A 25,370-nucleotide genomic window follows, 5' to 3' on the forward strand; every position below is an offset into this window, starting at 1 on the left:
CAGTACATAAATCTAAAGCTTTTTTTTTCAAATGTGAAACAACTTTAAAGCTGCAGTAAGTAATCTTTACAAGGAAACATGTTTTCTTCATATTTGTTCAAATTGTCATCATGTTGTGATAGTTTGGCATGAAACAAATAATCTGTGAAATAATCTCCTCCCAGAGCTGCTATTGTTGTTGGTCAAAAACAACCAATCAGGGCCAGGAGGCTTTGATTGGTTGTCAATCACGTATTTGCTAAATGTGCTTGAAGAAACATTTACAGTTACAGGAAAATTGTTAATCCGCCAATGCCAACTAGTGCTAACATTCATGACAGGCTTTGCTGTCGGGAAGATGCTGTCAGGGTGCAGGTCTTAGTGCTGAGCAGCTCTAAGACCCGCCTCCTGGCTCTGATTGGTTGTTTCCAGCTACTGCTGGGAGCACTGGGTGAAAGCGGAGGAGCTTGACTTTTTCATAGATTATCTAGCTCACGACATAGCTAGACATCACTCAATCTCATGCTACGCTATGCAGCATGAGATAGCGTAGCATCTCATGCTGCATACATGTAAAACAAAAATATTTTTGTTTTACATGTAAAACAAAAATATTTGTTTGAAAGTTACATACTGCAGTTTTAATGATCTTGAAATAAAATGATCACTGTCAGTGAGACAATAGTCTCCATCGTGAGACTCACCTCAACAATTTTGCTCTCAAAATACTGTTAGTTTTGTCTTCGATTTGACAACAGTTGGTGTTAATTCAGATTTTTCTGAAGCATAAGAAGTAGTGAATGACGTAGGAATCAACACCTATTACTGAATTTTAGTTGTTCTGACATAACATAGTCAGGATGATCATTCTTAGTTGATGAGGCTGATTAAATCACTATGTTCTTTGGCTCAGAAAATAGCAATAAAGTGAGCAATGCCTTAAACATGTAGAGATTCACAGCTTATATTATGTGTTCAAAGTAAGAAGAAAGATTGAGTTCTTTTTCTATTAGCTTAAAGCAGTTTTGTTGGAAGCTCTTGTTAGCCTATTTATGAAACTTCCTCCATTATGCATGCTAATGTCTATTTCTGCAACCTCACTTCTGTCCACATCAGATAAAGTCCCATTTAGTGGCAGCGACTTGCTGAGTGTTGAAAATGACTGCCCAGATGAAATGAGTTTTGCTTAAGTTTATTTTAGTAAGCATTCAAACGTTACATTTAATAGCAAATCAGTTTCCTACATCTTCTGACTCGAGTATTTTTATAAAGACGGTCTGACTGGAACCAAACACTGAACATTCATGAACATCTTTTTACCAGATGCCTTTATTCAGGCTAGAAAAATACATTAAAAAGTGAACGTTTTGAACTCACAGTCCCAATCCAAATTTAGAGTGTTTTGACACCTGATAGTCTGATACTTATTTCAGTTGGGGACAAAAATTGCAACATTTGTTCCATTTCCAGCTGCTGTGGTTCTCTTTCTCACTGCATTGTGTCAAATGATCCATCAACCTGTTCCACCCTGTTCCCTGCTGCACCAAGAACCACTGAAGTAATGACATGAAAACCTTTGAAAAAACATGAGTGCAACTTCCTTTTTCAAGAATTGCGCTCAATGTCTTCTTCAGCGGTTCTTGGTGCAGCGGCTACACAGGCGAGGAGGTGGACAGTCCCACCAACTGTAACAAATGTTGTAATTTTAGTTCTCAATCAAACTGAATCTATAAATTGTGAAAATACCTTTTGTCTAAACAAAAGAAGTCATCATCTGGGTTTTTTTCAGTCCCTTTCCTTTTGTCTAAAATTTTGTCTGAAATTTTTGTAACCATCACATTTTATGTTGTATTTTCTGTCTACTCAGCTACACGTTGCTCAGAGAGTGATCCTACAGCATGTCTCTGTGTCCAGATGTTTCTCGTACAATTGCACTGTAGACTGATTTATATGCCTTCAAAACATCAAGAGCAGAAGGCCGGAGTTTAGGGTCCACATTTTTGCATTCCTTATGGATCTGAAAAAGATGAAAATGAACTAAATCTCCACCTGAAGTCCTTCCCATTATGAACTGTGTCAAATCTGGAATCTTCCAGATATCTGTCTTTTCATCGTACTTTGGCATGAGATCATCTGAAAATGGCTGCCCACTGTCTCTGAAGGGCCAAAGCTGCTCTGGGGCCACGAAGTCTCCAGTGAGCTCTCGGCTGCCGCATTTCACCAGGACGCCCTTAGATGCGTCTACTTGGGGCAGAGCGTCCAGATCGTTCACCACCAGGTGGAAGTCATTCGTCAGCAGGACCTGTGAAAGGGTTTTCTCCAGGCTGTTGGAGTCACACATGACCCGCCGCCCAGCAGGGCTGTTGTGAAGGTAATGGAGGATGGAGACGTAGTCTGTGGCCAGTCTCAGCCGGAAGTGCCAAGTGTTTAGATGCTGGTATTTCTGCTGTGCCAGAACGTCTTCTAGGTTTAGCAGAGAGCCGTGTGGATGGTGCTGGGTAACTATAATGTTGTCTTCAAGGCAAAACCCCACCAACTGCACCACCTGTGGGCCCTGAAGGTCCAGTAACATCGACAGTCCATGGAGAAAATCTTCTCGGTATTCCAGAGAGGCCAGTTCAGACAGAGCCACCTTATGACCTCTCCATTCTGCCAGATAGACCTGAGGAAAGAAAACACAGAACATTCCCCTTATATTTAAATTATGGTTGTCAATGTTTATGTGTTAGTGCATGAGATTAATGGGAAAAGTTGCCTCACATTCATATCTTTAAACTCATCTATTAAACCGAGACTGAATTTAAAGGTACACACACCTTCTTCACAGCTCCCAGGCCAATCACCTTTATCTTGCGTACTTCTGATTCAATCTGTGAGCACTGGAGCCAGGGGCTACAGTTCTTCATGACCGGCAGTTTAAAGTGTTGAGGGAGACAGCCGGAGTGTGTGTTCACCAGCTGCTCCTCCGACTGATACACAGCATCCAGGTACAGGTATATGAAGGCACTGCTGAGCATCAAAGCAGCAAGGCAACCAATCATAACTGGAAGCACCAAGGAGTTAAAGCTGCTGCTGTGGTGACCCATGTTACTCTGCAGGTAAAGGACAAAGCACATCAAAAATGGGTGAAAAGATGATCAAATAATTATCATCCCCACTGTATATTTCATCTGCATCATAATATCCTGGGTGAAGGAATCCAAAGATACATTTGTGGTTGCAGTGCAACTTACTAAAGGACATTTAACCAGAAATAATTAAATGTGTGTGGATTTAAATCTTTGTGTACTAATTTTGATCCTGTCCAGATTTGAGGAAATCTAGAATAAACTGTATAGAATAGATTCAAAACATCAAATTCTGTTTTCATAATTCCATCCAAAAACGTGTCCAAATCATTAAAAGCTCTAAATTACAATGAAATAAAGTTGAGACGTTTCCTAACGCTTTTATATTCAATAAACAGCCAATAATACAGTATAAATGTAAGAAACATAAAACACTTCAGTACAGGAAAAAGTTCAGTCCATCAATTCAAAACCATGGAACTCACATTCATTCATTTCTATACATATGTTTTTTTCTGTTTATCGAGATGATAATGGCTTACAGCAAATGAAAACATTTTGAAAATGAAATATTTTTTTTTATTGTTTAGAGGTTCTCGGACATTTGGAATATTACTTGAGTCTTAGTTGAACCCGGGCCACACTTTGGACACCCAGACTGAACCAAACTTCTCATCCTCATAAACTTTTCATCCTCCAGTCAGCAACATGACTATGATGCCCGTTTATTCCAGTGGAACAGGACTAATAACATGCCAGTCTCTCTCACTGTGACACAGTTCATTTTCACAACATGCTATTGTAAACAAAGCACAAATGTTTAATGTGCTAAAAACCGAGAACACTGTGTGTGTTATTTCTCTACTCTCCGTTTATCAGGCATTAGCGCAGCCACCACGTCAAATCCAGCCTCAATCACAGAATCTCACCAGCTGATCCTGACCATCAGTTTTTGCGTGCGTACCTTGTAATTTGACAAATCAGCGTCTTCATTTTCCCCCCGATCTGCTTCTTCTTCCTCGTGGTTTATTAACGCAGCTTGCGACTGCAAAGCTGGATTACTGCCATCTGGTGGATTTATCCATTTCATTTTTTTTCTTACTTTTTATTATCAAGTAATTTGTTCGTGTTTCAGCATTTTTTTTCGCTCATTTTTCAGTCTCCCTTCACAAGAACTGACATTTTGTTTTGTTTCAGCTGATTGGATATAAGCTATAGTTGTTTATCTTGCAAAACAGCTCCAGGTTACATTTGAAGTCAGTCACAACTAAAATGTATTTTTTAAATTATATGTACACAAAGTAATGCATGAGCGGGGACGGCAAATGATAAACTAATTCCAATAATTTTGTTTTTATTTATGAAAGACTGCACAGAGATCTGTTGATTATGGAAGAGATTTTTGGCAAAGCAACTATTTGCCAAAAAAAATTGGGCTTCCTAAAATAGTGGCAAGAAGAAAGTCATTGTTTAAAGCAAACCACAGGAGGTCCTGAGAGGGAAACAGCAAACCTGGAAAGAGAAAACCTGTTCAGCTAAAACTCAACTTGTATTTTGTTTGTTAGTTTGTTTTTTGTCAGGCTGCATACAAAACGTTAGAGTCGGACGGAAGAAGCAGTCACTAAATGTTTGTTATGTAAATCACAAACAAACAAAAAACATAAAAATGTTAGTTTTTATGTCAGTGCTGTCAGTTGCATTCTTTGAATGACGTCATTGCATGAAAAGGACTTTAACGTGTTATAGTTTAAGAAAACACCGGCTTATAATGCAGAACAGAAATATATTTAAAAAGCGTAGGGAGAAAAATAAAGCATTCATAATTTTTATTATGATAGTTTTCTTTTTATTACAGTAGTACTTGTCTTATGAGCAGAGCACTGAACATCAGTTTCCTATTAATTGCTCAATTAATTTTATAGCTAAACGTCGGACGCGCTGACGTAACGATTCAATAAGGTCATACGTCACTTCGGCGTCTACGTATGGTGTCTGTGCCGCCCACGGACTATTATGGTCAATCATGAGCTATTTAGTGCTTTTACTCTGAAAGGGGAAGTGAAGACGTGACTTCTTACAAAAAAAAAAAACAAAAAAAAAACGGGAAAACAATCGTCATCTGGAAAGACGTGCTGCGACCACCAGCAGGTATTGTACTGTATTCCTTTGATAAAAAATACCAGCCGTATCTTGGCGAATTGTCTTCTCTTGTTTGGTCGCAATTTAATAGAAGTCTGTTACAATGCAAACAACCACCTTTAGCCTACGGAGCTCATAGATATCACTGTTAAATCCCTATTAGCCACATTAGCTACCAATGTTAGAGCATCTCTACAGCGAAGGTGTATCGTTCCAGCACTTGTTAGCTACACTGAGCTCCATTTTAGCCATTTTGACTAGGTGTATCACGCCGATAGTCGGAAAACATAATGGTGATATGTTTGCGCTACCTTTTAGTTCGAAATGGTTTGAGCCAAACATATTTTAGCACAACAAATAAAAACGGCACCAGGTGAAAACGTTGAGTTCCTACATGCTAATCGTCAGAACTGTATTTAACACATTGTTATCCCTGCTTGGCCTTGACCAGCTGTCACCGCAAGCCTAGAAGTCCTGTTTACCACATCAATGGCCATTTAAAATCATTCTAAATTCGTTCTTGAGAGTCTACACAGTTGTATAAATGTTCATATTAACACTGCGTAGAGATGTAATGTGGTTGACGGTGCATCGCGCACTCCGTGTGTGGGAAGGGTCTCGTTTCCATAGTTTCCTTTTCGCTCTCAGAGGGTTGTCGTGTTAGCACAGCGCTGACCTTCAACCTTCTTTCCTCAGTTGGATCCACCGAGCTCTGTCAACAGCGATGAGTCATCAGCAAAGCAGAGCATTTCAGCGAGTTTTAACACTGAAAAGCATCCTCTCAATTTAAAGTTCAATGATACAGACAGCTGCTTCCACAGAGGAGACTATCACTGAGCTTTGTTGTAGCACTAAGTAGGCATGTTCCCCACATTTTTAATATTTATATGTTGAAACAATCAATTTATTTATTTGATTAGTCCCACAAGTGGAGAATTTAAACTGTCATGACAGAACAAAAGAGTAACAGAAGTTAAAGAACTGTACGGAGTGGAACCATACAAGCTAAAATGGAAACATAAATGTAAAAATGGCGGTAAAAATATATATTAAAAAAATACATGTATAAAAATATATGTACACAAGTTTACATTTACAAAACCGCAGTTGCATGTACATGTACATACACTCATATATGCACATGCACCCACATAATTACACTCCTAGAAATATTGCGGATCAACAGGAAACTACCAAGTCCATAGAGGAAGTGTGTTTGTCAGCCTGTTGTGTGAATGGTCAGCTGCAAGGGTTGCTGTAGAGTCTCATAGCAGCTGGAAGGACAGACCTTCTGAAGGAGCTGCTCAGTGCTGTCACATTCCCTGCATGGGGTGGGTGACATTGTTCAACAGGGGTGACAGCTTAGCCACCATTCTTCTTTCACACTCCACCTCCACTGGGTCCAGAGGACATCCTGGAACAGAGCATGCCATCCAGATCACCCTGTTCAGTCTCTTTCTGTCCCTGGGAGAATGCACCTTTGCAGTGGAGAATGCATCATGTCTTTGGTTTCTCCTCTGTTTATCTGGAGGTAGTTCTGCTTGCACCACTCCTCTGTCATTAGTTCTCCATGGTCCCCTTCTGTGATGAGGCAGCTGTTGTGGAGTCATCCAAAAACTTTTGCAGAAAGCAGCTTGTGGCGTTGTCAGAACCATTCCCTGTGGTGCTGCAGCTCCGTCGGAAACACAGCACTCAGGCACTCATGAGGCGAGCTGGTGGTCCACTCCTTTCTTCTCCTGCTTGTCTCTCAGAATTGTGGGTCAGATGTAAGAAACTGGAAACGCTGATAAAACATAATTCTCACAGAGCTGCTGACAGTGTCCAGGTGAGAGAGGGAACAATGACACACAAATGAATAATGATGAACTAATTTTTGAATTTTATTTAATAAATTTTTTGGCCTGCCAGTTGTTAAAATTTGCCAATTATTCCCCCGTGGGAAAAAAGTTTGGACATCACAGTAAAATTACATAAAGAAAAAGCATTAGTATAAGATCAGGATTATCTATGTGCTTTGTTGTATAATGAAAATAAAGGAATTTTCATTCTGATTCAGGAACTCAGTATTGTGTATTTTAGTTAACTTTTATGTTCTTATGGCTTGTTTTCCCCATTTGCAGCCTGGTAGTGAACGGCAGAGAGAAACCTGAAGGTGTGATGGGACTCCTGGTGGTCAGTTTGGTGGTAGCGTTCCTCCATCAGAGTCACAGTGTGGAACTACAGCCCTCCCTGTATGGGTCGAAGAGGTAAGGAACTCCTGAAATTCAACTCAGAACCTTTTATTTGCTAAAAGACTCATGCTTAAATATCTACATGCTGTTTATATTGACTGAAGTTTAAATTCTGTGTTTCCTGCTGAAGGTACTCCCAGTAATGACAAATGGAACAGATGTGCTTTAAATAAATAAAGGAGAAGTGTATATGTTAATAATGGAGTGTGTGTTGTTGTCATTCCTAAGGGTTTGGGAAAATGTCTTAAATCCCAGTGACTGTGTGTCCAGAGTCAGGCCGCCACAGCTTTTTAACTCTCAGAATTTCACAGTGGATCTTCGAATGCCTAGGGTTTTACCAACTGAGGTGAGTCTTTTTATCTACTGCTAATTTAAGACAGTAATGATAAGTTTTTTGGTTCACCTTCATATAAATTTTACGGAGAACAGTTGTGTTTGGTTGAAATAAAGTGATGAGCCTCATCCTCTTGTTTCAGTCGGACACTTACCTGTGCATGGCCTTTCCTGTGCCAACTAGTCGTGATTCATATATCGGTGAGCAAGTCTTCACTTTCCCTTAATGAAATAGTTGTTGTAAATAAACAGATGTTTGGTAACGCCATGTTTTTATTAACCATGATTGACAGCATGGTCTGTTTGAATTAAAGCTTCAGTATGCAACATTTCTAAAAATATGATTTTTACATATTTGTTAAAATGGAGAGTACAATATGAGATGAATAATCTTTGCCTCCTCGATATGGTCTTATAGCAGTCTGCAGAAATACACCGCTTCCTGTCAGAAACAGCAAATCAGAGCCAGGGGAGGGTCGTAGTGCTGTCAATCAGCCACCAATAGCAGTTTTCCTGTAACGTTAGGTTGTTTTCCTACCACTGGAACAGCTGGAGCTCATGCATGCTGTGCAGGAGAGGGAGAAAGCAACACGTGCACAAGAATGATTAACAGCATTACGATTCTCCTGCTGGCTCTGATTAGTTGTCTCTGACTGGAAGCAGATGGCAGTAGGGCAACAGGAAAGAGGCAGGGGATCTTAATCAAACATCTTCTTTTAGATTATTTGTTTCATACTGTCAGGAATAGTGAGAGGAGTAATAATTTAAAAACATTTTATAAAAGTTACTTACATAAATATTAAATTCATATGGAAATTTTGAAAAATTGGTAAAACTGTCTTGATTTTGTTGAAAATGTTTCCATTAAGCACAGTGTGTTTCCTCTCTCAGTGGACTTCCTACCTCATGCCAGTATGGACACTGTTCACCACATGCTGCTCTTTGGCTGCCAGACTCCTGTCTCCACCAGCAGCTACTGGTAAGACCTGCATGTCATAGCATGAAGAGAATTATTTTTACAAGCTGGAGCTCAGTTTTGAATGATGTATTTTCTCTCATTATTTTTAAGCCTTCTGATCCGTTAAAACACCCCATCATGATATGAGAGATTGCAGTTGACATGTACATTAGCTGGTTGGGAACAGGAGAGATGCCAAGAAAATATTTGTAAACCTTCTATCATTCTGGCATTCAGTAAATAGAAATAATTTTGCTGATCCTAAATGACTTCAAACAGGAAAAGTTTAGTTGGATTTAATTTAAGAGTATAAAAAAGGTTGTATGTCTTTTCATGGCATTGGTTTTATCCCTTCTCTGTTCAGGGACTGTGGCAGTGTACAGGGAACTTGTGAAGACCAGTCTTCCATTATGTACGCCTGGGCTCGAAACGCTCCTCCAACAAAATTACCTAAAGGTAAGTCACACACTCAAGGTAAACGATTTACATCGTTTCAAGTTATGCATTGTTTTAACAGGTATTAAAATTATTTTATTAGGAGAAAAGTTTTTGTGTTTTTCTGGCTGTCTGTTTTTCACTGATTTGTATTCCTCTTCTTCTTCCATCAGATGTTGGTTTTAAAGTCGGAAGAAATTCAGGAATGTCCTACTTTGTGCTGCAGATACATTATGGAGATGTCAGTGCCTTCAGAGGTAAGTGCCATTGTGTTTCTTAACTTTTCTATCAAACTCCCAAAACTTCTGAAAAGATCCAAGTTTCTGCAATTTATTAGTTACTGCAAGGAACAAAAAGGGGTAAATGGTTGTAAGTGGTTTCAGAACATCTTTCTTTCTGTGGTTTTACGTTTTGCAATCAAGTGAATTGAATCGGAGCGTTGGCGTCACCCCATCATTACATTACGCACCTGATCCACCTTCCATTCAATTCCCAATACTTTGTTGAGCTTTCTTCTTGTATTTCTTCACAAATCGAAAAGGGACTAAATGTTTTTACATTTCACTTGCTAAATACTTTTGAGTCTTTTTCTTGTGATAAAGAAACGATATTGAAAAAAACTGGTGGATGAGCTGTTGAGAAACAGCCTGAACAACCTTGAACACATCTACAGACGGCCATGTGTGAAAATATTCCAGCCAAGCAAAAGCATCCATATTTCACTGCTCTGCAGCAGTACAAGGTGTTGCTAACCAATCCTTTAAGTAAGGTGACCAAAAAGTCAAATATAGCAAAGGATATTTAGAAAAATTGCTAACGGAGATTCGTTAAATAACTAAAATGTTTTTGGTCATTACTCTTAAATTAGAAACTTAGCTTTGTTCAATCTCCAGTGAATGTTATCAGCTTTAAATTGGATCCATATCTTTATAATTTGCTCCAGAGCCCATAAAACCTCACTGAAGACTTGTTGGATTTTTGCTTAGCTCTGTCTATCAGACATTCAGTCAGTTTGAGCTATTCTGAGCCTGAAAAATGCATATGGATTTTAGCAACAGTGCTTTAGCAGTTGAACGTTTTCTCGGCCATGAGCAGACGATGGAGACTAGATGATGTTAGTGACATTATTAATAATCGTTTTTTTTCTCCTCTATTCCAGATCATCACAGAGATTGCTCTGGACTAACTTTAAGAATGACCTTAAAACCGTAAGTTCACTTACTGACACTGCAGTAGCATTCAGTCCAGATTACTGACCCTTCAATACATTCAGATAAATGATAAAGTACGATTTTTGTTTTCTTAAAGAAAAAGATTTTAAAAAATACTGCAACATTTTGGTTTAGCTGGGGGAAGTATGCCACATGCAGATAGTGAAGATACTGTCGGCCATTTTTGAAGGAATAAGAAAGCAGAGATCAAATGTAAACATTTCTTAAGTTGCCATATTAAAGAGACTGTAGCTGCCTGCAGTAACTAGGATGACAAACATAAAACACCTTCCATTAAAGCTGTGTGTGAAATCAAGGAAGGTCTGGCCTATTGGCTGGTACTGCCTGTGTGATCCCTTCAATAACAGAATGTAAGAGCTTCCTTTGTTCTTTGTTTGTCCATTAAAGGCAGCCCTTCATTGCGGGCATCTACCTGCTAATGTCTGTGGACACGGTCATCCCTCCAGGAAAAAAAGGTACATTTGTTGTTTCTGAAGCTTTAGCTTGGTAAACCTCAAAGTCTCTGTATTATTCTCTGACTGGTTGTTGACTCATAAACGTTATCAAGTAGTGTAATCATGTGTAGCCCTGTAACATTGATGATGGCTTACAGTTTCTAAGACCATATTATTAATCTGTGCAGCTCCAGTAAGCGGTGGTCATTTGTTGTGATAGATTTCTTGTCATGATAAGAATTTTGATTTACTGTAGTCATGATAAATTCCAAGTAATGCTGGTTGAAACTCTCCCAGACTGACTGTATTGTTAGTGTTACTCTACTGATGAAATGTGCTTGCTGTGAGCAGTTTGGGGATAAAATCCCTCTTCTTTGTGACTGGTGCACTATAATGCAAACAGAATGTTTTTTGAGAGCTAGCCAGCAGAAATTAGCAAACATCTGGTGGAATTGAGCATCAGCGGAGCTCATTATAGGAGCTACTTCTAAATGCTCATACAAACATTGTTAAAGGGTTAATAGAGGAGCAATGTTGTGATGATTTCTTGAAAGCAAAGTTTAGAAAGAGCAGGAGAATTTAAAGAGACAGACTCCCAATTTCAAGACATTAAATTACAAAGTCAGATTTCTTTAGTTATGTTTAATATATATGGGATTTTTATAACAATTGAAGGTAACAGATGTTTTATCAGACTTTGGTTAATATGTGTTTCCATTGTCCCTTCAGCACATTGACTATATGCCTGGTAAATACTGCCTGCTCATCTGGAAGGGTTCTAAATGACTGGAAGGTTTTAGGTTTTTAATTTAGGATTTGTGACTTTAAGAGGAAACATTTTTATGAAGTTGAGTTTCCTTCTACAAAGATTCTTTAGAACCCCTAAATACTAATCAACCCATCAAGTATTACCATGGAGAATCAGAGGAAAGCTGAAGCTTTCTCAGCTGGTGCTGGAGCTTCCTAAGCCATTGTTCCTTGTGTTACCATTGAGACAAACTCCAGCCGCAGCCCAGGAAACCAGCTTCAGATCCAATACAGGAAAGAGGAGACATTATGCTTCAACAATTTGAAAATGTCAGATTAACATTAGAATAACAGAATGTCACCAATTTTCATGCAGTTTATTCTGAAATCACCTGTCAGCTTTTATCAGCTGCATTCACATTTGATTAAAGCTGATCAGGATTGTGAAGCGTTCACAAGTAGTGACTGTCAATTAAAACAGATCTAATAGCCTCCTAAGCTATTGGCAGGACTTCTGGGATTGGAAACACTCACACATATATATATAAATACATATTTTTTTTTCTGAGTGAGTATATTGTCTCCAATGTATAACAAGAACACAATCTGGTTCTGTGTCTCCACAGTAAACAGTAAAAGGTTTTACTAAATTCCGATGACTAATAGATGTGGGAAAATAAAGCTGGCTATAAGTTGTGACACATTTGTGCAGACGAACAAAAAAGGAAGCAGCAGAGAGCAGATTAATCATGCAGATAAAGTGTGTTGATGTGTGAGTGTGTGATGATGAGATAAGACGTTCCACATGGGGAACTATGACAATGACTTTTTTATTAGCTTTACTTTGAGCAGGTCTTTTTTAAAAAGAGAACTAGTGCACTAATCCTTATTATTCTAAGTAACTACTAGTTATACTTCAGTAACTTAAGTATGCAGTCAGATTTTGGCTCCAGGTTAAATTTTTATAAAATCATCCCGAACGGAAACTGTAACAATAACAAACAAAAATTGAGAGAGCCACATATGTTATAACACCTCTTGTAGGAGATAAAGCAAAAATGCCTTGACAGAAAATACAGTTCATTGTTTTGTTTTTGTTCTTTCAGTTACAAATGCAGATGTTGCTTGTGACTATGATTCCTACCCGATCTACCCGTTTGCCTTCAGGACCCACACACACAGCCTCGGTGAGGAGTCAGGTCATTCACTGCCTCTGTGTCTCCTGTCTCTCCTTAGTCCTTGATGATTATTTCTTTCACAGGCAAAGTGGTCAGCGGTTATAGGATTCGTGATGGAAAATGGAGTCTGATTGGGAGACAGTCCCCTCAGTTACCACAGGTAGATAACCACTGTGACATCAGTTCTATACGACTGTTGTTTTTCTGAGACAGATATTTAATTTTTCTCTCAAAAGTCACTGCTTTTTGATTGGAAGATAGTTGACTACAATTTTTCTCATTTTCTTTCCATGTAAAAATTCCCACATTGAACAGTGCATTTATAAAAAGATGTCAGGGTGTTTTTATCAGACTTGTATGTAATAAGTGTTTCCATCTCCCATTAGAATAGAATAGAATAGAATAGAATAGCATTTATTGTCATTGAACAGGATTCAACGAAATTTCTATTGCAACTCCCGTGCAAAAAGTCAAAATATACAATATTAAATAAACAAACACACAATAATAATAATATATACAACTAAAATTAACTAAAGGCACTCAACCACACCAAAGAAGAAGCAGCAGGTCCAATTATGGTAAAGTGCAGATGATGTGACAGTGCAAGTGCAATGGCTGTGTGTGGGGTGGGGGGTATGTGAGGTTATGATATGTGTGGGAGGGGGCGGCAGGGAGTAATGGCTCTGACGGCTGTGGGGAAGAAACTGTTTCTCAGTCTGTCTGTTGTAGTCCGTATATTCCTGTACCGCTTGCCTGATGGCAGCGGCACAAACAGTCTGTGGCCCGGGTGGCTGGAATCCATGGCTATGGATCCAGCTCTCTTCTTGACCCGGCCTATGTAAATAGAGTCCAGGTCCGGGAGGGGGCATCCCACAATGCCTTGTGCTGTTCTCACCACCCGTGTCAGTTGTTTCCTCTCCAGTGCTGTGCAGCCACCATACCACACAGTCACGTTAAGGCAGAGGACGCTCTCGATCGTCGCCCTGTAAAAGTTCACGAGCAACCTTGAGGAAAGTCCAGCCCGTCTCAGTTTCCTGAGGAAGAAGAGCCTTTGTTGTGCTTTCTTCACCAGGTGGGAGGTGTTTGTATTCCAGGAGAGGTCAGACGTGATGTGGAGGCCCAGGAACTTGATGTTGTCCACACGCTCCACCTCTTCTCCATCTATGAGAAGGGGAGTGTGACCCGTCCTCCTGGACCTTCTGTAGTCCACAATGACCTCCTTGGTCTTCCCTGTGTTCAGCACCAAGTTATTGGCTGAACACCACTGAGTGAGCTGCTGAATTTCCTCTCTGTAGGGGGTCTCGTTGTTGTCTGAAATGAGACCCACTACTGTTGTGTCGTCCGCGAACTTGACGACTGTGTTGGTGGGGTGGATGGCAACGCAGTCGTGTGTGAACAGGGTGAAGAGAGCTGGGCTGAGCACACAGCCCTGCGGTGTGCCTGTGTTGAGGACCAGTGGGGACGATTAAGCACATTAACTCTATTAAGAAAATCCAAAAACCTTGAGTGACCATAAAATATTTTTTGCAAAATTGAGGAAGATATTTTAGATTTTGATGTTTCAATCAGTCTTATCTAGTGTGATAATTCAAAATGTGCATAAAAATACATTGATGGAACCATGGCTACTGTCTTCCATTCTGTGTGTAAAGTAAAAAAACAGTCTAAATCAGTTTGGGGTGAAAACAAAGACAGCAGTATTGTTTTCAGGTTGTCCAATGTGTGTCCAATCTGAGGAATCCATTGATTAGCCCAACCTGAGGCAGATGGTCACATGGTGATGATGGTGCAGAACAACGTTGCTGGTTTTCAGAGCCCTGAATGCATTTAGTCGGCTTGTATGAGGACTGAGAGAATCAGCTTTGATTCTGCAGTCCCAGCTACACACACAACCTGAAAACACACACACACAGCCTTTGATGTTGGTGTGTGATCTTAAATGATGTGAAAGGTTCCTGGTTGTGTGTTTATTAGGGAACTATGATCAGGAAGGGGCTTTAATCTCCATTAGGTTTTTGACAGTTATTATTTTAAGAGTACTTTTCTTTGACTTTTCATCACATTATTATGTTCTATTAGAACATCGTCAAAATCTGTGTTTTTAATAATTCAGTCTTGTTTATTTTAAATAAACAGAAGTACTTCTGTATCTCCTCGCTGTAATGAATGTGAATAATGAAAAGCAGTTCTATTTCTCATTTATGAATGGCTTTTCTAATTCATCTCCTGTACATTTCCACACTGTTCTTTGCTCATTAATGAATGTTTCCATTCCAGGCTTTCTATCCTGCTAACAAGGATGTGACAGTGCGATACGGTGACACCATGGCTGCCAGATGTGTTTTTAGTGGGGAGGGCCGGACCTCCAAAACACTCATTGGGTGAGTTTCACAGATCACTGGCAGTTAGTGCTGAGTGATTACTATTACTGAGTGATTACAATGTGTGTTTGGATTACTAGATATAATCCAAACACACATTGAATTATTTATATGATTCTGTTTAGATGATTTTGGTCTAATTCATCTGTTTGTGGAATGTTAGACTATGAAATTAATATAAGTAATATATTTCACATTTTCATTTAACTTTTTCAAAGATTTAGGAAATAGAATGATGCATATTTCCTCAATTAAACTTCCTTTGAACTTCTTATTTCTCTTCCTACCTTTGTAGTTTAGTGACTATGCCCACAAGTAACCTTGTGAAGCATTGTCAAAGTTTCCATGTCCACCATCAGGTTCACAACATCTGATGGTTGATGCAGACTGAAGTGGCTTTGAGGTAGTAGCACCGATCAGTGCTGCTTGTGGTTTTAATTATTGGAATCCTTGTTTTGGTCTGCAGGGGTACTTCAGCTGATGAAATGTGCAACTTCTACATGATGTACTACATGGACAGCAAACATGCTGTTCCCTTCATGAGCTGCATGGAGACGGGCTCCAAAGAACTCTTTCGACATATTCCAGCAGAAGCAAATGTTCCCATTGCTGTGAGTCCAGGTCACATGCACACCATGATGCCAATGGGAAACGCTACAGGTACAAAATCTACCTCATCTACATCTGTCTTATGTCTGGCATAAACTTTGAATTTGGCCAAAGAAATCCGAACCTTGTAAAAAGGGGCGTTCTGCATGTTTTCTTTTTTTTTTTTTTAAATAGTCCAGGAAAATAAAATAAAATCCAGATTTAGAAATTATGTCCCGTCAGACACACTACACTATAAAGAACAGTGTGTTTTACCAGCATTCAGTTGAAAACAATGATTTTAATCTGAAATGTTCAAACATGGTGACAGTGACGCCATTAAAAAATCTTTATAGGCATGGCCAGACCAGGCCAGTAAAATGGAATTTATTTAATTTTGATTATTATTTAGAATTTAAATAAATAAATAAATCTGTTTATTTATTGTGCCTTAGATTTACGTTGTGATGCATCTGTATGACTTTCTGTAACATGAAGATGATTCAAGGGGCCATAGCCCTCTCTCCATCAGTTGCCTATGTTTTTTCTTTTTTTAAGAAACTGTTGACTGAGTGAGCAGCATTGCCAATAAATATCCTATATAAATATATTCTGTATTCATTGGCCTCTCTGCCAGCCAAAGCAATTAAAACTCTAGCTTCTCTCACCGTCCTCAGGCTTCAGGGAGGACTGTGTGTTTTAGTCGGGTACTTTGTGTTACTTCAGCCAGATAAGTGAGTCATCTTCACCTCAGTGCCTTTTGAAGGTGATAGTACTGCAGTGTCATGTCCACACCATGCTGCTGCATTATCGTACTCGCGTAATAACAGCTTTTAGCTTGTGGTAAACCAACATTTCTACAGAAACTACTCACAGAAAAGCTCAGAGCCAAACAAACACATGAACAAGTTTGTACAGCATCAGTAAAGTTAGCTTGTCAATTTATCCATCTATTTTCTGTATCCTTTATAGCATTACAATTTTCAATTATTTTAGTAATCAATTATCTGGATGATTAATCAATTAATTGGATTTAAATTCTAAAAATTTTTCATTTATCCACTCAACCCTGTTTTTATACATTATTAGAAATGCATTAAAGATTCAATTAGGCACATAATTAAAATAAATAAACATTTTGACTGCCTAAAGTGAAAAACAACATTCCTTCAGTGAATGCTTGATCATTTTTAGAAGGTAATGCATCTGCAGATATAATAACATGTAAAAAATTCCTTCCTTCCTGATCAACTTTAACATCAACAGAGTGATCTGATCTCTTTATTATTTTGATTAACCAATTGTTAATTGGTTTGCAGAAGAGGCGTAATGGGAGATCTAGGTAGAACATATTTGCAGACAAAGGCTTAATTTATCTTAAGTGCATACTTTTTTTGTCGTTCATACAGTTTTCACTTAATTACTGCTTAATTACTAGAGGTATTTTAGTAAATTACCTTTTTTTCTTGTCTTTACACTCCAGTTAACGATTAATTGATTTCTAAATCAGTTGACTTTATTTCAATGATGCCTTCTACTCCCTTATTGTTCTGTAAAAATTGCCCCTCATTTATTTACTCTGACTAAATAAATGTTTTAGTCTGAGTATGTGTCCTTATGTGTCAAATGAGTGACAGCAAACAGCTGGAATGAGGACAGATGAGAGGAGATATGTAGAACTTAAACTTTTACTAATCTCTCGGCTCATTGCAGATTATCATTCTGTTTTATTTTGTGTGAATGTGATGTAATGAAAGCGAGTCCATCAGGCTTTGTTGTGAAGCCAGCATGAAGTAAAAGCCAGATAATAGGCTTTCTATTTAATCGTTATCCATTAATGTGTGTGGGGCTTCTTTTTTTTTTCCTAGTAATTGAGCAGCACTCCCTCTTGAGTTGATCAATACTTTAGAAAACTAAACACAGTCTTCCACAGCTTTCTCAGACGTAACCTGAAACCTTGTTTGGACAGGAGCAACATACAGCTGCAAAGATCTGCTTCTCTACACTGAATGTAGAGTGAAGTGCTTAGACGTCCTCTTATGCCTGTATTTAAAAGGCCATTTACCATTTCTGTTCGCGGATGATACAGCAGTCTCCATGGTAACTGAAGTGAAGTAACTTACAGGGCAGCAAGTGACAACTGTTTGAAGACAACATCCTGTTTCTTAATCTCTACATGACTTGAAAAAGTGCAGTCCAGTTTATTTGTGTCTCACATTTCAGCAACGAGGCTCTTCAAAGTAGAGATGCTAAACTTTCACCGTCTCGTGATTAGATTCAGTAATGATTCTTAATTCAGAAACCAATTTTTCTATTCAAACCATCTAGAGATTCTGTTTGAATTATGGAACAAAAGGAAAAGACAACATAAACAGAACAATCATTAAACTAATTTCATACTGTATCAAATTCAAATACATTATATTTGAACAGAAATAGCTGTAAATGTAACTGGGTCTATCCGGTCACATAAATAAATTGTCTTTATAAGTGTCTTTAAGTGTCAGGTTTGAGTCAAAAAATACAAAAAAATATACATAAATGACGCCAAAAAAGTGCAAAGGTTTTAATAAAGGCGACTTGTTAGAAATCTCAAAGATGTGTAACATAAACTATTTTTGAATAGAATTGTCTTTATCAGTTCATTTAGTTGTTTTTCTTCCCAAAGTTACATCTGATTTATTCATTCTTTTCTGTATTTATCAATCAAGATGACAAACAGCCGATGATTGCCAACAAAGCAGAGCCGGTTCTGGATCAGGGTGAGTTCAAAATGAATCAAATGTGAACTATGTCCATAACATTACATGACCAGCTTATAGGTACTGAAATGGATGATGAAATGTTAAAAAAAAAAAAACTGATTAGTGGAAGTAGCAGTATGTTATATTTTATAATATTGAAACACGGCCTTAATTTCAACAATATAAATTCCAAAGTGAAATTGTGGGTTAACTGTGACTGATATCATCTTTGTTGTATTTAACAATATTCCATTTGGATATTTCTTGACATTTGAATTTTTCTTTTCCTGCAAGATACAACTGGACAATAAACCATACTGCTCTGAATTATGACTTCATATACCCATCTGATATAATTCACTAAACAGTGAAATAAAAGCCTGACTGTACTGTAGTGACTGTGTGATAGGCCAGGTGGAAAGGTTGACTGGATTCCAGTAAAAAGCGGTCATTGTTTCCCAATTGGCTTTGAAAATAAACATTTATGAGGAAGAAGCGTGGAGAATTCTTCAGCTCATATGGAAGTGTGTGTGTGTGTGGGTGTGTGTGTGTGTGTGTGTGTGTGTGTGTGTGTGTGTGTGTGGGTGTGGGTGTGGGTGTGTGTGTGTGTGTGTGTGTGTGTACATGGTGTGGTTGCAGATTCTCATTTGGAGCAGGTGTCAGCATGGCCGCAGAGTTCCCTTCAGCTGGGCCAGGTGTCAGGACTCGCCCTGGACTCTGATTCCAACCTGGTCATTTTTCACAGAGGCGACCACCACTGGGGGGCAGAGTGGGTTGCTTTCACTTTTCACATAGTTATGTTAATAACAAATGCTATCTAAACACTTTAATGTCTGTTGTTTTCACCAAAACCACTGGTACTAAAATTGTTTGGAGATCTCACATGCAGCTTTTTCACCTCCGGTTTTGTACATTCTTACAAATGAAGCATATTTGCTTCATTTGAGCTTCACTGGCAGGTCTGTAACAGCACTGAAATACAACAACTTCACTTTGGTGGAGATTTGATCATTTGTAGCAACGTATTCATCTGCACCTAAGAAATCCTAACATCAACATGTGTGACGCCCAGTCCTTCCTGCTCAACTTAAAGGGGCAAATAGACTTTATAGGTCTTTACATCATGTTATAATGTTGATTTCTCATCAAACACATACCTACAGTGTTGCCTTGATTCTTTCATTCATGATTGAGAAATCCTTCAAGGCACAGCTCCTCTTCGGAACTGCAGTTTCCCAGGTTACACACAGTAAATGTTCTCTGTTGTGTGTTTGCTTAGTTCTTTCAACAGCCAGGCTCGGTACCAGCAGCGGTCCCTGGGGCCCATTCAGCAGTCTACTATTCTGGTTGTGGACCCGGCCAACGGCAGAATCCTGAAGGCTTCGGGCCGGAACATGTGAGTGTGAGAAAATGTTTCCTGGTTATAAATGTAAGCGTTGTAATGCTGGGATGTGATTTGAAGCCCTGCAGAGTTGGGTCTGTTTTTATAAACTTCAGATTGTTTTCTGGCCTTGCAGGTTTTATTTGCCTCATGGAATAACGACAGACCAGGAGAATAACTACTGGGTGACTGATGTGGCTCTGCATCAGGTGAGCTGGAGCGTGAGCTCTAACCACACTGGAGCTACCTAGCCTTTACACAAACCCACAGTTTGTAGTAGCATCAAGCTAACCTTGTATCAAATAGTAATAAACACTGACATGTTCTTTCTCGTGTGTGTGAAATAAAGGTCACACCTTCAAAATTGCTTTTGTTTCTCAAAATGAAACGATATTTTGCTAAGATAAACTGAATTTTTGAATAGGGATGGACAATTATTGTACCAATTTACTGTTATTGTGTGAAAATGTTTTTGCAATCAGACATGATTATGAATACAAACCCTGAAAACGTAACGTAGTTCTGTTTAGTTATAAAAATGCAGCATTTAATGTCTGGAGTGATGAGTTGTTCTTCATGAAAAATGTGTTAAGAGTCGTATTTCAGTTTTTGGGCTGTGATTGTAGTGAAGTGCAGTCATAGCTTCACTCTACAGACAGAAAAGCTGCACACAAAAAAAAAAAATCCATAAAATGCGACCAACTTTTTGCCCATCTCGCCGTGTTTTTGTAAGTTTCTCACAGTATGAGGAACTTACAGGCAATTTATTGTGACAGCGATCAGTCAAAATTCTTATTATGATAAGAGATTTATCATAATAAATGATAAATCATAATAAATTTATTATTTATCATAATAAATCTCTTATCAACAGGATAAATTCCCACCCTGACAGTGGCACTGAAGTCTCCTTCTACTGTTTTGTGCGTTGCTGTTCCTCAGGTGTTGAAAGTGAGCGGTGATGGCAGGGACAGAACCCTGCTGGTCCTGGGAGAGGCTTTCACTCCGGGTAGCGACACCGAGCACTTCTGCCAGCCGACAGACGTGGCCGTCGACCCTGAAACCAGGAACATCTTTGTGTCTGACGGCTACTGCAACGCCAGGATCCTGAAGTTCGCTGCCGATGGCACATACTTAACTCAGTGGGGAGCAGGTAGCCAACTCACATTACACACAGAGACATGGAGTGTTAAAGCCCTAAAACCAAGAGGTTTCAGTTTTATTCCAAAGAATTGTAACAAAACCAATTGTTTCTTGGTTCAGGAATTCATTAAACTTCAAGGTATTCCTGTTTACACTTTAGTGTCAAATATCAGAGTGCAAATTTAATCAATGTAGCCAGACTTATTCTTCAGGATCCCAGTTTCTATGCAGTCAGAGAAACAATGATTCACAGTTATTACACGTTACTAACACTGATGCTTTGTGGATCAGAAATTCACCTTCTCATCTTTACGTTTTGGGTAAAGGTTCTTCAGACAGAAGGAGGCGCACTCCGTTCCGGATCCCCCACAGCTTGGTTCTCCTTCCTGAAAGGAAGGAAGTGTGTGTGGCTGACAGGGAAAACGGCCGGATCCAGTGCTTCATCGCTGAGACCGGCGAGTTTGTCAAAGAGATAAAGAACGAAGAGTTTGGAGGAGAAGTGTTTGCCATCACCTACAGCCCTGTGGGAAGTGAGTACACTGGCACTGTTGGCCCAAACTTAGGTTTTGTTCATATTCTTCTTCTTTTCAGACATCAGATGATTTTTTTTCCCAACATCTTCACTTATCTCTGCTGAGGTTTTTTGAATTGTGAATATGTGTCATTTTAGTTGTTTTTAATGAATCTCCTTCCTGTCTTCCCCGCCCTGAAGACGGCCTGATCTTTGCAGTGAATGGAGACTCGCCCTACCACTCAGCTCCACTCAGAGGGTTTGTTCTAGATTATTCAACCAAACAAATTCTGGATTCCTTCAGTCCCACCCAGAAGGTAAACATGCTGTCATACACTGACGGATCTTTTCTTAAAAACAGATGCTTGCTAGACAAGAAACAAACGTGTTAGCTGGAGCTTCATTATTAGATATTTGTGACTTTTTAAATCCATTTCTGGATTCCTCTGTGAGTTGTATTAACACTAGAAACTCTCTGAGAAACTCTCATAAAGATTTGCCAAATGGACATTCTTAGATTAGGATGGGCAATTGTAATTTAATACCAGATTATTTAATCATTTTAAATAACAATCAGTTTTTAAAGTAATAATTTTTCAGATGTGATGACGTAATTGATACTTATATCTTGTTAGAGTTCCCTGTTGTGGAGAACTTAAGAGATAAGGCAAGGTTATTATGTAAAATCAACGTTTTTGGTATTTTTATTATGATAGTGGCTGGGTTTAAATGTTGTGAGAAAATAAGTTCATCTCTGTTTTTAGTCCTAAATAAAAGTCAAAACAATCTGTAATTTTTCTTTGTCTTTACATTCATGCATTACTCCAGTGGTTCTCAAAGTGTGGGGCGCAGTGTCATTGCAGGGGCGGTGTGGATGAATGGAAAAAAAAACAACAACAAAAAAAAAAAGTTACACAAAAGTGTTTCACTGTAAAGACGGTTTGTAGTTTGTTTTGTTGCAACCTGAAATGTGAAATAAACTTCAGTGGAGTTTGAAAACAGAATATGTTTATAGGTTTATGTCTGGTTGAAGGATGTATGTGTGTCCAGTTGATTCTTGTTTTCCTTTATTGGGTGAGATTTGTAATCCATAGGGAGCCCAGAAAATGATTGGGAACCACTGCATTACTCTATGGTTATCTATCACATAAAATCCCACTAAAATTCATTGACGTTTGTGAACATAAAGTGACAAATGTGAAAAGGTTAAAGGTATGAACACTTTTGAAAGGCACAGTATGTTAATAACATGGTTACTTTTGTATTTTCCTTTCTACAGGAGTTTAAAATGCCTCATGACATCGTGGTATCTAAGGATGGAAGTGTTTTTGTCGGAGACGCAGGAAGCAATTCAGTTTTTAAGTTTACTGCAGAAAGTAAGTTCATGTTTATTATAACACTATGCTAAATGTTCTAACTAAATGTGTTTTATCTTGTTCACCTGGGTTCAATATCAGCTTATCCAACATATTTTATTTTGTCTGTGGGGCTTTTCTGTCGCAGATTTGTTGATTACAAACTGCATACATTGGTTTTTATTTGGAACTTTTCTGTCTCCACTTTTCAGAGTTGCACCGTTCTGTGAAGAAAGCCGGAATCGAGGTGCAGGAACTTGAAGGTAAGCAGACTAAATTCCATTTGTGACACCTGACTGCTCTGTCAGATCCCAGCATCATCCCGCCTGCTCTCTGTTTAGAAGTGGAGGCGTTCGTCCAAGCCAAGCTGAAGCCACATCCCAACATTTCGAAGGCTGCGGCTGTCAAGGAGAAGCAAACCGTGTCAGAGAAGAGCCATCCGCTGGTGGAAGTGGAACCCAGGAAAAGCTCACCCAAGTCAAAGAAAGAGAACAGCGTCCTCCCTGCTGTTGTCGTCTCGCTGCTCCTCGTCCTTCTGCTGGTCATCGTCTTCCTGGGAGTCTTTATGTGCTGGATGAAAAACAGTATGTATGATGAGCAAACAGGACAACTACTCTGACTTTATGCACAGATTCTCTCTAAGAGCCGACAAATATCTGCACACGGGGTGTTCTAGAGGGAAGCTCTATGCTAACCATAACTAAGTTAGTCCTGCTGTGTGGCCTGCACTCATTTTCTGTTTACTGACTGTTTTCAGAGAGAAATGAGATCAAAATGGAGCCTCGCTCTGTGGGAGGAGTCTTGGGCAAAATTCGAGGTAAGACAAAAAAAAAAAAAAGGCATTTCTGGACTGTGCCTGTGTTGCATGTCCTATAGATTGATCCTGAACTCCAGCAGGAGGTAACTCCCCTGTTCCTGTTCCTCCCCGTCAGGTAAAGCAGTGGGAACTTTGAACCTGGGGAAATTCTTTGCGTCTCACAAAGGTTACAGTCGCCAGGGCTTCGACCAGCTGAGCACTGAGGGCAGTGACCAGGAGAGGAACGTGGAGGACAGCAGCGACTCGGACACAGAGGAGTACTCTGCTCCTCCTCCTCGCCCTCCTCCTCCTCAGTCCTCCTCTTAGGCAGCCCCTCCGTCCCCCACACCCCTCCAAACACAGCTTAGATTTCTCACATGTGCTAATTCACTGTTTTTGTAACTGTTGTCAGCTGCCAATATTGCTATTTAATGTATATATTTAAATGTGTTCTTGTATATAAAATTCATTTTATTGTCATCTTGACAAACTCTTGGAGACAAAATGATTATATTTATATTTTTCTTTATATATAAAGAAATGCCTTCATGGTAAAACTATCAGCACAGTCCCCAAAACCAACCGTCCACTATTATCAGGTTTAGCCTTAAAAAGTCCAAGAAAATCTGCAAATGCATTATTATGTAGAAAAAATATGTGCATGTAGTTTTTATTATTTATCTTTTTTTATTGTATTATTTTCTTTTTATTTCTTAGCTCTCACTTTTTAATCGTTTTCATAAAGTCCTGCAGCCCTGTGACTGTAGTGCCTAGACTACCGCCAGGTGGGGCTGTTGTCAGCCGGGTTTGTCTCCTGTCACAGATTATTAAATGTTGCTGATGCTCAATCTGAATGTTGGCTCAGATTAAACCTCCAGTGTTTCAGTGTCAGTTTAGGGATGAGATGAATGGGGATTTCAGAGGAGAATCCTGACATTTGTTGCTGCAGTTGGGATTATAGAAGTCATTTGATGTTCCTTATGACATTTCAGCATCATCATTGTATTTGGTTGACTATCATTTCACTTGTGATTCTGTGCCTTCTGCTGGTTTGTTTTCTTCAAGGCAAATAGTCCAGATCTTGTAGGCTAACTGTGTAACATGTGGGGAGCAGACTACATGCTGCTGCAGCTTTCTGCTTGTTGTCAAAGGCTAATCTGAACCCACTGTGCTTTTTTTTTTTTAATGTTCTCTCTCTCTCTGGCCCACTAAACTATTTCCTCTGTTCATTTCCAGAGTTCACTAAAAACAGCACATTTATCCAGAACTGTATTCAGGACAAGAGAATTTATTTTCCATTGAACCGCTGCTCAGATATTTTATTACAGCAGAATTCAAGTGAATTATTTAGTAAATTGCATCTTTAAAAAAAAAAATAAACAAAAAAAAATCAATAATTTGTTGAGTCACTTTCTGTAACGTCAAGTTTTACGTTAGTGGATCAGTTTTTGGGTTGTCATTTCTTATATTGTATTCCATGTTTTCTGCCGCTGCTTATAGTTTGCTATGAAGCTTGAGAGGCTTTCCTAACCGCATGCCATAGATATTTAGCTACGCTGTCACATGTGGCCTACCTTGCATTAGCTGTGACACCGGTTTAAGTACAAGAGTACTATTTTCAGTAACTATTGTATTTGTGTAATAAAGTGTCTGCAAAGCATCACTTTGTTGTGGATTACTTTGTCTAATTGACCTTTGACTTATTCACTACATTTCCTGAAATAACCTCTAAGC

At 38.9% G+C, this 25,370-nt stretch overlaps 2 protein-coding genes across 3 annotated transcripts; one reads left to right on the plus strand and one right to left on the minus strand.

The window, feature by feature from the left end:
• Window positions 1-1,155: 1,155 nt before the first annotated feature.
• Window positions 1,156-4,072, minus strand: pomk (protein O-mannose kinase). Of its 2 annotated transcripts, none has more exons than XM_055060639.1 (3): window positions 4,012-4,072; window positions 2,796-3,071; window positions 1,156-2,641 (listed from the first exon to the last, which is right to left on the minus strand). In XM_055060639.1, exons 2-3 carry the CDS (start codon window positions 3,063-3,065, stop codon window positions 1,871-1,873), a joined length of 1,041 nt encoding a protein of 346 aa, XP_054916614.1. In that variant the 5' UTR covers window positions 3,066-3,071; window positions 4,012-4,072; the 3' UTR covers window positions 1,156-1,870. The 2 variants fall into 2 exon arrangements, with proteins under 2 accessions (XP_054916614.1, XP_054916613.1); XM_055060638.1 differs by having other exon boundaries at window positions 3,977-4,027.
• Window positions 4,073-5,106: 1,034 nt separating this feature from the next.
• Window positions 5,107-25,299, plus strand: pam (peptidylglycine alpha-amidating monooxygenase). Its single transcript, XM_055060643.1, has 25 exons — window positions 5,107-5,195; window positions 7,307-7,432; window positions 7,646-7,763; window positions 7,894-7,951; window positions 8,642-8,729; window positions 9,073-9,164; window positions 9,317-9,400; window positions 10,303-10,351; window positions 10,763-10,830; window positions 12,663-12,743; window positions 12,818-12,894; window positions 15,015-15,118; window positions 15,585-15,778; window positions 18,418-18,468; window positions 19,090-19,219; window positions 19,730-19,846; window positions 19,968-20,040; window positions 20,774-20,984; window positions 21,301-21,504; window positions 21,687-21,802; window positions 22,765-22,861; window positions 23,053-23,103; window positions 23,182-23,424; window positions 23,598-23,657; window positions 23,773-25,299. Exons 2-25 carry the CDS (start codon window positions 7,344-7,346, stop codon window positions 23,961-23,963), a joined length of 2,646 nt encoding a protein of 881 aa, XP_054916618.1. The 5' UTR covers window positions 5,107-5,195; window positions 7,307-7,343; the 3' UTR covers window positions 23,964-25,299.
• The last annotated feature ends 71 nt before the right edge of the window (window positions 25,300-25,370 follow it).

This window comes from Poeciliopsis prolifica, unplaced genomic scaffold, assembly GCF_027474105.1.
Source record: "Poeciliopsis prolifica strain line A6 unplaced genomic scaffold, Auburn_PproV2 SCAFFOLD061, whole genome shotgun sequence".
In the NCBI taxonomy this organism is placed as follows: domain Eukaryota; kingdom Metazoa; phylum Chordata; class Actinopteri; order Cyprinodontiformes; family Poeciliidae; genus Poeciliopsis; species Poeciliopsis prolifica.